The 12,117-nt window shown below is 41.4% G+C and overlaps 1 protein-coding gene across 31 annotated transcripts in view; it reads left to right on the forward strand.

Moving 5' to 3' along the window:
• The window catches only part of mical3a (microtubule associated monooxygenase, calponin and LIM domain containing 3a), a 151,069-nt gene extending 140,432 nt beyond the window's left edge, over positions 1 to 10,637 (forward strand). For 17 of the 31 annotated variants that reach the window (XM_084060722.1, XM_084060728.1, XM_084060711.1 and 14 more), the window contains 4 exons: positions 1,567 to 1,671; positions 3,425 to 3,524; positions 5,731 to 5,804; positions 7,205 to 10,637. In XM_084060722.1, coding sequence (XP_083916848.1) covers positions 1,567 to 1,671; positions 3,425 to 3,524; positions 5,731 to 5,804; positions 7,205 to 7,389 — 464 coding nt within the window. In that variant the 3' untranslated portion in view covers positions 7,390 to 10,637. The remainder of the gene's footprint in view (positions 1 to 1,566; positions 1,672 to 3,424; positions 3,525 to 5,730; positions 5,805 to 7,204) is intronic. The other 14 variants (XM_084060714.1, XM_084060718.1, XM_084060717.1 and 11 more) reach the window with 1 other exon arrangement.
• Positions 10,638 to 12,117: the final 1,480 nt, after the last annotated feature.

Below are 12,117 nucleotides of genomic sequence, written 5' to 3' on the forward strand. Positions count from 1 at the left end.
TAGCGCGGCACTCAGTGCCGCGCTATGAGCTTGTAGATCTGCTATTTTTTAATAGCCAAAGCAATCTAAAATGACACAGATTCCCGGTGTTCCCGGTCTTAATGGGTTAATTGTGTTTTTCTCATTGGACATTGGAGCATAATAAACAAAAAAAATATGTTTCTGTTTGGCTTTTAGGCTTTTTAAACAAAGATTGCACGCAGCAGATATGACAAATAACTTGACAATGACTGGTACAAGTAATCAAAATAAATAATGTACTATGGCCAAAATAGGCTATACTTTTTATAATTGTATACAGATTTGCAGATTCAATCATCTCGTCAATTAGTGGACAAATTCCTATGACTATTTGTCGACTGAGAATTTATTTCGTGGAGGACAGCCTTAGATTGTTCTAAGTAGCTGTGATTAGTTAAAGGGGAAACTACTCTGCTATTGTGAGTGTTTATAACCAACAGCATGCTCTCTGTTTGCTGTTCAACTAACGGAAAACACTTCAGTATTATTATTATTCACACCCCCCTCCTCCCCCCGGTCGCATTCTAGTTTCTCAAAGTTTTAGGAGAATCTGCTAAGGATAAAAATGTTTGATGTGAGTAACGTTGACGCACTTAAGAGATTCTAGCCAACGGGCACGTTTGTGATTCAAAGAGTGGAGGAGATTTGCATGTCGTGAAGAGCGGCTATAAATATTCTAGGACCCAGCCAACCCAAACAAAACAAAACAAGCATTAAAGTTTAAACGGTTCATCTGGTGTTTTTTCACGTGTCTTTTAGAAATCGTCAATCAGACGCTCTGATTAGGCATCTGACTCAGGGACGTGCACAGATAGACTCTAGGTGGTGCTAGAGCACCTGCCCTTTGCCCTCTTGACCAGAAGTGCCCTTTTGAAAACAGCAGGGGTCTTCAACAGGGGGTCCGGGACCCCTAGGGGGTCCTCAGAGTTACTACAGGGGGTCCGCCAAATCTTCATGTGATATGATTTTTCTTTTTACCATAACCACTCGAAACCTAGCATCCCTTTTCTGAGGAGAACTTTAGCCAAAAATAGCCGATCTACAAGCCCACAACGCCTCGCGCTGCGAGGCGTTGTGGGCTTGTAGATCGGCTATTTGTGGCAAAGAGGTATAGGTGTAGAGGGAAAAAAGAGCAGACCAAGTAAACAAAAAAAGTATAATTTACTTGAGCACCTGCCCCTCAAAATGTCTGTGCACGCCACTGATCTGACTTATCCGGAGAGCCGTGCTTGTATTTTTTTTGTTTTTGTCTGGTATCTATCTAGGCTGGCTTTTTGTGTGTGTGTGTGTGTGTCGCTGTCTTCTTCCTCGCTGGGAGTCTGGGGCTGAGGGAAGGCGATGGAATACATTGAAAACAAAAGGAGAGAGAGAGGGAGAAAATAGCCTCACAGCTGAAATAGCTTTAGAAATCCAGCCTAGTGTTTGTAAGAAATCTACTACAGTATCTTCCACTTGTTGTTTTTTGCACGTCTTCTTTCTCCTCGTGTTCCCGCTGTGAAGGAGCTCAAGCTTTGCTCTCTTTTCTTTCCTTTTCTGTTAAATTAGCGAGCGCCAGCGCCAGAGACCCCAGCCACCATGCGTTATATGTGTGTGCCATGTTTTACCTTTTCGTTTTGCCAGAGCCGCCTCAACCCGAACCCCAGCAGCTAAGTATGTCATGCAGCATTTTTTGAGGGTTTTGCCCCTCCCGGTGTTTCCATCGAAGCAAGCTTGGCTATACCACCACCCGCTGGCAGTCAGATAATAGCAAGAACAAGGACGTCACCACAGACCTTTTTCTTTAAAGCATGCCGCGTGGACCGGCCGTCTCTGTATACAGTGGGACTAACGGGGGTTAAAGTCTAAAGGCTACTTTATACTTAGTTGAAATGTTCGTGCCAGCCAGCAATAGATGATGCATTTCTTTGTCGGCTGCAGTGTTGATTTTGACAGCAAATTTTGATTTAGTTTTAGTCATAGTCTTTTGAATAGAATTCCATTTAGTTTTAGTCATATTTTAGTCATCTGAAATGTTTTACTGTTAGTCTAGTCTTAGTCGACTAAATATCATAAGGTTATAGTCGACTAAATCTACAGTTGATTTAGTCGACTAAAATGTGTTTTGGCGGTGCCTTGATGGCGTCGTAATGGCTCATTTTACACTTGGTTGCATGCTGAAAATAGCCGATCTACAAGCTCACAACGCGTCGCGCTGCGACGCGTTGTGGGCTTGTAGATCTGCTATTTTCAGAGCGCAACACCCGAGCGCAACCAAACATAAAACGACTTTGTCTTTTAGTTCTACTGGATCTCTTCTCCACTAGTCCCTCACTAACATTTTAGTCTCGTTTATATTTGTCGACGAAATTGTCACTATATTTAGTCTTAGTTTTAGTCATCATAGCTTAGTTTTTATTTAGTTTTTATTTAGTTTTCGTCAGTGAAAAAAGGTAGTTGACGAACGTTTTCGTCATAGTTTTAGTCGACGAAATCAACACTGTGTCGGCTGGCACGATCGTTTGTCTAAAGTATAAATGATCTTTAAGGACTGTGCTGACCTCTCTGACTGATTGCTCTGACTGCGTTGACTGTGTTGCAGTACTGTTTGTTATGCATGATGCCAGTTTGTACTGAACCATGCTTCTTCCCGAAGGCAGGCTTTAATAGTGCGAGTTGTGAACTTCACTATTGGGTCTCAATGATAACTCATCCCATGGCCATTCGACCTTACTAATTGAATCTGTGGACGAGCGTATAGGATAATTCATGGATTTCTCTGAGCATCCTCTTCCAAACCTACTCAGCATAAATAGGATCTGACGGGATTTATTTCTGCTGGTGGGTCAATATACAGTACAGGCTGGGGAGGATGCAGACATTTCCATAGTCACTCGGGTTATAATATAGTTCTGTATGTCTCGGCTGCCTATTGCCCCTTTTAAGCTACGAGCCACGCTGAAAGGTAATTGCAATGATAAAAGGAGGTAATGGCAGCTGAATGGATGGGTAGACACAAACGCTCAACTTTGCAACAATGAGTATTGTGTGTGTGTGTGTGTGTGTGTGTGTGTGTGTGTGTGTGTGTGTGTGTGTGTGCGCGTGTGTGCGTGTGTGTGTGTGTGTGTGTGTGTGTGGGCGTGAGTGTGCGCGCGTGTATACGTACATTTACCAAAGTTGATCCCTGTACCTCCACGCCATCTTCTGTGTTGTTGTCATCTAACGGTAACGACCCCGACTGACCATGTTGGTGTTTTTTTCACCCCACCCCTCCCACCCCATCGGCGAGGACATCCTGGCTTGGCTCTCATTGCATCGTCCATGTCAGCCCGTGCCTTGTTGTCACCTCCGCAGCGTCTCCCCCAGGTTGTCTGACCTCTCTGTCCTTGCGTCTCTCCCCCTTCCCCCCCCTCCTCCCCCCAACCAGGCATGGGCAAGAAAGACGACCCCAAGTTGATGCAGGAGTGGTTCAAACTGGTGCAGGAGAAGAACGCCCTGGTCCGCTACGAGTCTGAACTCATGATATTGTAAGTATAGAAATCAACTTAGAAATGCATTCATCTGAAGCAGGGGCGGGCAACTTTGATGATGGAGAGGGCCACTATATTTCCAAACTCACTCCAGAGGGCCACATTGCATATACTGTACAGAAACCTCTTATCTCCGTATTTTAACTTTTTTCGTAAATTAATGCCGTACTTCGTCATTCTGTCACACAAAAGTAGCAAAAATAGCCGATCTACAAGCTCAAAACGCGTCGCGCTGCGACGCGTTTTGAGCTTGTAGATCTGCTATTTTTGCTACTTTTGAATTGAAATCCAGATTATTATTTTTTTATTTAATTTCAAAAGCATTTAGTTATACTTATGTTAACTTTTTGAACTTAAAGGGGAAATCCACCCATTTTCAATATTTAACTATGTCATTAATATAGCATAAAGGAGTTGTGTGGAAATAAGAAAAAAGTTCCCCCCTTTCTGTGTTTTTTTTTTTTTTTTTTTCAAATTACAACATGATGACTCATCATGTTGTAATTTGCAATGTTAAACCCACAATCAATCCTCCATTTCAAGGCAACACAGAAAGGGGGGAACTTTTTTCTTATTTCCACACAACTTCTTTATGCTATATTAATGACATAGTTAAATATTGAAAATGGGTGGATTTCCCCTTTAAATACAAATACATTGGACATTAAAAATAATTTAAAAAAAATACTAGTCATTACGTTTTATTTTAAAGTAATTAAAGCGGGTCATGTTTGCATGTTTGGAATTGTAACAGCTGAAATCAATGATATATCAGGATTCTGATATTAACCTGCGGGCCGCATGAAGTGAAGGTGGGGGCCGCATGTGGCCCCCGGGCCGCCAGTTGCCCATGTATGCTCTGAAGTATAGATTAGCGTATTTCTAAGTCGATTTCACAAATACCAGATAAGCATTGTTAGTTATATTAACTATTTAAATGTAGATTTTCCATTTTACATGACATAAAATGTATCAATTAACTCATTCAGTGCCTGACCTATTTCTGGTTGTGTTGTCCCAGTGCCAGAGCCAAAAATTCATTGTGAAAAAAAAATCCCTATGGAAAAAAAAATATTATTGTGTATCTGCTATTTTTGAATAGCCAAAGACATCTAAAATGACACGGAAGCGTTCCCGCATTGAACGGGTTTAAGCAAGGATGATCCGCACAGCATTTTTGCTGCTCCCACCGTGTAATTTATTGAAGCGTACAACATTTTGACCTGCTTGGGGTCTGGTCAGGTACATTACACACCTGACAAAGACCAAATAAACAGGTTGAAATGTTTATACGCTGCAATAAATAACGCTGTGGGAGCAGCAAAAGTGGTGAGAAGATAATCCTTAATAAATCTCTTTTTAAACTCTAGATATACCCCTTGAAACACCTGAAAGATATAAATCTCAATTATTTGAGATAGTGTGTTTATTTAATTATAGATTCAAACAGATAAAAATCTCTTCCTTCGCATATTTCGAGAATTGTTCATCCGATCGACTTCACATTTAGCGACACGAGTAAGAGCAGTGTTGATCGTGAAGTCTATCGCAGTGGTTCTCAAACTTTTTCATGCCAGGGACCCCCAAATTGACACTTATTAGCCCGCGGACCCCCATTTGAAAAGATAAGCCAGGGACCCCCCATAAGAGAAGATTTTTTACGGCTCTAGCATTGATTCTCAACCATTTTAATTTCAAGGACCCACAGTTTGACATGCATTAGCCTACGGACCCATATTTAATGGAATTTATATCTCTGGGACCCCAATTCATATTGTAAAATCAATGTTAATTTAACTCTGAGAGTGTACAAATGGAACCAAATGGACCCGTTAGGGTCCATTTGGTTCCATTTGTACACTCTCAGAGTTACAGACCCATAAGGGTCCATTTGGTTCCTATCCATCATTTAGCTGGGGACCCCCTGGAACCCCCTCAAGTACCCCTGGGGGTCCCCGAACCCCACTTTGAGAACCAACGGTCTATCGGATGAGCGCTTCTCGACAATGCAGGGGAAAAGCAGGCGGCCTGCTCCGAACTGACCATGTCTTCTGAACGGCCATGCATTCCAAACGTCTGTCCGACAACATGAGCAAATACTGGGAGCCCAACGGCACACTGCACTAGTAAATGTTGAGATGTATAATTAATCAGTGAGCCCTATGGATTGTGGTTTTATCTGCTTTTTTTTTCTGTACCCAAGTGCCAGAGAGCTGGAACTGGAGGATCGTCAGAGCCGACTCCAGCAGGACCTCAGGGAGCGCATGGCTGTGGAAGGTATGGCGCTGAAAATGTTGTCACCATATAGCTGTGTTGTTGCCTTCAGGGCTCCCCTCAGTATTGCCTAATTTATGCTCCGTCATATGCCGATCGCGTGCTGAAAATAGCCGACCTAAGTCTGTTGAATCGTCTATTTCCGGTGCACGGCCACCGCCGTATGAATCGGGCTTGTCAAACTCTCACAAACACGCGGTTTGTTTACTTGCCCATACATTCCCCATGTTTATTTTATTTATTGCTCTTTTATTTATTGCTCTTTTATTTATTCCGGCATCTGCAAAAAAAGTGATATCCTGTCTCCAATTAGTACAGAACTCAGTACAGAAACGTGACCATATCACCCCATCTTAGCTGCTCTTCACTGGTTACCAGTTAATTTCAGAATCGATTTTTTTACTCATGACCTTCAAAGCTGTGGATGGACAGGCTCCCAGTTATATCCCAGTTATATCTCTGACATGCTGGAACCTTTACAACCCTGTACGCAGCCTCAGATCCTCAGATAAGGCCCTCCTGGAGACTCCCACACCCCCCAGCTCATCACAAAGGGCGGCCGGGCCTTTTGCATTCCAGTGCCCCTAAGCTTTGGAACGCCCTACCTGTTGACCTAAGACGTGCAAAATCAGTGTTATCTTTTAACACATCGGGTGCCAGAGGTTTATTAAAATATTATACGTTCAGTGTCTGCATTTCTTCCATCCACTTACGTTGATACGTTTCGTGCTGTCACGTTACATGCACTTCCGATGCGGAAGTGCATGTAAACAGAGCGTGCGTGCGAGACGGCGGAGGGTCCCGACTAACGCCTGGAACAATAATATTTCTCCATTGCAGAGTGATCGCCGATCGAAAACGGCTTGCTTCCACCACGTTAAAAAGAAATGGAGATATTAAGCTTTTAGTCAAGGAGTTAACATTGGAGCGGCCGACCAGAAGGACTTTTGACATGGATCCACACCCGGCCTCTCCTTCTCAGAAACTCCCCACGTATAAAAATAAAATTGGGTCAAAAATGGTCCGGACCGTTTTCGGCACTCCTCGCTTGGATTATGAAAAACGGTCCGGACCGTTTATGGCACTCAATGTGTTTAAACTCTTCATGAAAACCCATTTCTATGCTAAAGGTTTTTTTTTTTTTTTTTTTTTTTTTGACACTTTTTGTTTCATTGATGATTATGTATGGGTCTATTTTACATTTTGTACCTACTGTGTGTTTTATTCACTGATCTTTTGTTGTAGTTTATCTCCAATGCTTATCATGTTGTTCCTTTGGAAATGTGCTATATAAATAAATTCATGTTTTCACACCCCCCACACACACACACACACACACACACACACACACACACACACACACACACACACACACACACACCATCTCTGCTCTCTGCTTTCAGACCACCTGAAAAACGAGAAGGAGCTGGCCCAGGAGAAGCAGATCCTGAACGAGATGCTGGAGGTGGTGGAGCAACGCGACTCCCTGGTGGCGCTCCTGGAGGAGCAGAGGCTCCGGGAGAAAGAGGAGGACAAAGACCTGGAGTCGGTCATGCTTTCCAAGGGCTTCAACCTCAATTGGGCCTAAAGGGAGGAACAAAAGGTGGAAGGAAATTGGCCGCACTGTTGTCGTGCTCCTGGGAGAAAAAAAACCCAATAGAGCCCCAAGTAATGATTTATTTTTGTTTCCTCTCCTAGAAGGCACTTCGGGGGTTGGAAATTGGAAATGCGGAGAAAGTCACTCTTCCAAAACTTACTCGGTGGACACTTGGGTATATATTGTAACCCTTTTTTTCAAGGAACGGAGCGGTCAGCGGTTCCCTGTCGCTCTCCGCGATCAGGAGCGACAGGGGGCTCGGGCCGCGCTGTCAACACCTCCGGCAGTCAACGCTGGGCAGAGCGGCTCTCTCACACACAAGGGGCGGGTTTTAGGTTCTGAAGCTGTCTGTCACATTTAACGTGCCCACCGCCCCGACAAGGCGGACCGCCTTGTCACTCTGCAGTCGGACTCACGTCACTCGTCTTTCTGTCGAGTGGAAACTGGAGAGAGAGAGAGAGAGAGAGTGTGAGACAGTGAGAGAGAGAGAGAGAGAGCGGTACACAGGCGCACATTTATTACTGCAACTTTTAGGTTGTTCCGTTTTTCAACCCGGTGAACACTTCGGGGAGAATGTTTTCATGACTTCGACGGGGGTTCGTGTAAAGGGAAGCGTGCGGTTCTAGGTCCTGCTGATGTAAAGGAGTAGTTCAGATGGGTGTATTTCTGTATAGATGTGTTGGACTGGCTCACATTGTTCAGTATATAGAACACCAATAGGCAATGATCTGCCCTCAGTTGTCCTCTGTGACGGAGACCCTCACTCCGCTTTAGCTGCCTTTTTTCTGTCCAGTCACAAAAACTGACATTCACCTTTTATTGTTTTATGTTTTCTTTTATTGTTTTATTGTTGCTTCTCAAAGAGATTCACAGAGTCGATACTAAAAGGCTTCATTGAATCTGGCCATCGTGTTTTCATTTTGTATTTATTAGCTTTGTTTTGCGTTTTAACAGATAAAACAACACTGTATATAATGTTTTGTTGTTGTTTCTTTTATTCTCTGCATTCACAGGAGAGTGCCCAGAATCAATTTGCACTTGTGTCCACTCTGACTGCATACTCTATCACCCACAAGCCATTGCATGTCAAGAATGAAGATTGCAAGGCTCGTCGTAAAAAAGATAAAAATAACAAAGAGTGCATCTACGTTGTCTTACAATTCTGAAAACTATTACTTAGGAGCACAGCTTAGGGAATAGAATACAATAGAATAGATAGTAGCATAATGAACATATTGCGTATATGGAGGACTTGAGCATCTCAATTTTACACGTGTCGTATTGGGGGATGGGTCCCACCCTTGAGACACCAGTCACTGTTTAACATACTGACTGCTACGTTTACAATCAGTTGTCCATATGAGATATTAGATGTGTAACGTCTTCAATATCTCTAGTACATGATGGCAAGATAAACCAACTGTTGAGATCGTGATAATTAGCCACTTGCACCCTAGCGTTCCCTATTCTGGGGGGGGGGGTTGAACAATCGGTGACAATAGCGAATCTACAACCTCACAACGTGTCGCAACGCGTCTTGTAGATTGGCTATTTTCAGCGAATTTATAGATCCAAAAACACAAGGCGAACTAGTATAGAGCCCTGTGGGACTCCGGTCAACTAATGTATAGGGTTTAAGTGGCTAATAAGCTGTGTGGGAGGTGTCTTCAGGTTTAGATAACCGTTTCTATGTGATGATTGTGTTAACATTGTGATGTATGTTATCAATAATGATGAAGCCGGTTTCTCTTGTCTGTTGTGTAACACATGACTCATTTTAGTGCCACGGACTGTAAGGAGCTGGTGGATATATATATATACATATGCTGCAATATCAAAGGAATAAACCACAAGGACTTAATGCTTATTTTATATCGTACGACATTGTCGCTCGCCGAAAATAGCCTAGTCTAGATCAACATTTTAAGGTTGAAGTTGTCCTGTGTTGTTAAGGTCAATGTATGCCTTGCGTGACAAGTGTCTCACGATGTTCTGAGTTTTGAGCGTTCACACTGTCTTGAGACTCACCGGCAGCCTCGCCAACAAAATGTAAACAAGGAAGCGAATGTAGTCTCATGGTGCATAAAATTATCCGTGCTAACGGAGTTTACTTCATCTTCCAAACCAATCAGAGTATGCAACATTTCATGAAGGTGTCTGCGACCATTTTTTCCCCCAGAGGTATGGTAATACCCTTTGCAAAGATCCTCTGTGACACATTGTCTTTGTCATTTTTAGGTCACTTTCGATGTTTTGACGTCGTTTGTGTGACGTGCCGTTGGACACCTGTGCGCAATGCATAAAATTGACCTTTATGTCTCGTGTACAGGTACATAAGAGTACACATTATTTTGTTGTGGTTCTTCACAACAATGTAGCAGCATAAATAATAATGTACACAACTAAAATAATTAACAAAAAAGGGATCATCAAGAAGGAGAAAAGTTTGACAGTTGTCCTAGCGTTTAAGGTGCTGTGTGCAAGGCTCCTACTCCTATAGATTTTAAACTAGATTTAAAAAAATCTGTTTTAACCATCTGTGTATGACGAAGATGGGCTAGTTTCGGCGAGCGAGTATAAACGAAGCTTTACAGGTTCTCTATGGCAGTGTTACACGTTCTGAACAAGATGCCTTTTCATTTCACACTCAATACTTTTATCTCTCTATATGACCTTATCACTCTTTTGAGGAATTCACAACCTTTGAGATTTCCCGCTGAACGCTGAGGTTTTTATTTGTCCTTTTTTTTTTATCGGATACTTTTATACAACAGTTTTTATCAAAACAGGATTACGGTGTTAGAGATTGAAGACGTGCAAGGTGCTCTATGAACAGCTTGCGTTTGATCTATAAAAACTCAATAGTTTTTGCTTCTCTGCGTTTTCAAATCCGACGGCCTTCCTGACAAACGGCAAAAAAAAACTCTGTACGGTCGCTGCTTTTCCCGCATAGAAGCATAATAATGGGCAAGAAAGATTATATTTATGACTTGATATGAGCTGTGAATACAATGTTACACGATTTCAAGACTTGTTTGTTTTAGGTGGTGTGGTGCGTTTGACAGATTGTATTGATATTTATTAACGTGTGCAAAACTGTATTATATGTAAAGAAAAATGAATCCTAATTTTTAAAAAACACATGACCTGTAATGTACATGCTTCATGTAGCTAAACTGCATAGGGTGTTGGATGTATGCTGAAATGGCAATAAAACAATAAAGTTGTTCTTTTCACTGTTCTGTCTCCTATTTCCTGATAATGCGTCTTGACTTCACCAAGGCCATTTGTTTTTTTTGCATGCAAATTGTCCAAGATGATATGCAGCAAGCTTATTGTTTTATGTATTTCATTATTATTTTTCTTTTCAGTTTTTACTTTTTGTTTTGAATTTCTGTTTAGTTTTAACCCATTAAGACCTGAAGCCGATTCTACATGTCTCCTAAATCCCAACAGTGAGTATTCTAAAAAAAAAAATTCTGTATCAGTGCTGCTCAAACTTTTTTCATGTCAAGGACCCCCAGAATTATATGTACTTGGCCGCCGACCCCCATCAAAATATGTTGTTCCAGGGACCCCCCAGAAGCAAAGATTTGAGTTAAAAATGTTCGCTTTAAAATATATATATTCAAAGATTTGCAAAAATTTTCATGATTTTTCAAAAATAGCAGATCTACAAGCTCGTAGCGCGGCACTCGGTGCCGCGCTATGAGCTTGTATATCTGCTATTTTTGAATAGCCAAAGTGTAAAATAATGCTTTTTAGCTCAAACCTGAAGATGGGTTAATTCATTTTTAAAACACATTTGCTAGTTTAGTTGATTTATTTTTATTTTTTTTAAAGGATACGTTTTAGTTTATTACTTTTTATAACATTTACTGTTTTTCATTGAAATATGGGGTATTCCTCAGGGGCTAATTAAGTCTCAACACCACCATCCACCCACCCAAAGGACTGGGCTTAGATTAAATACTGTAAATTGGCAAAGACAAAAAACAACTTCAGTTAGTTTTAGATGAATTATCGTCATCTTTTTGTGTAACGTTATGTTTTGATTTTTTTAAACTTTTTGTTTATATGTTACATAAACTTATGTCACATCCAGTTTTTGTAATTTTGATTAGTTCTACGTTATAATTATTATAACGGTAGTTTGGGGTCCTGGCAAAATTATTGTTAGTAAACAAATGGACACTTACAGGTTTGTAACTCTGACAGTGTACAAATGGAAACCAAATGTTCCCCTAAGGGTCCATTTGGTTTCAAGCCACGACCCCCCAAAATAATCATATTTGAATTGGGGACCCCCCACCCTGACAAGCACTTGGAATTCTAGGAGTTGAGGCATTACATTTAGTTTGACTCGGTTCCACAGAAACCTATTGTGAAAATAGACGATCTAGCTCAGCTCACGCCTCGCATCTTGTAGAGCCGGCTTTTTTTAAATTTCCTTTTTGGCCAATATTTTACCAGTTTTTATAATATAGTTTGATTACTATATACTTTATATTACTTTATAATAGTTTTTTTTTGTATTAAAAGGTCCTTAAATTGTCATTTCACTGTTATCTGAGGACCCCCCAAAAATCACAGTTTAAGAACCACTGAACTAATAATAACCTTGATATTGAATCCAGTTCCTACTTCCTATATAAAAATGAGCTCCTGTCCGGGTTTTCCCCTCCACTCCACTCATGATCTTGACTATTTGACTGTAGG

This window comes from Gymnoscopelus microlampas (assembly GCF_963454915.1).
Source record: "Gymnoscopelus microlampas genome assembly, chromosome: 6".
NCBI classification, from domain to species: domain Eukaryota; kingdom Metazoa; phylum Chordata; class Actinopteri; order Myctophiformes; family Myctophidae; genus Gymnoscopelus; species Gymnoscopelus microlampas.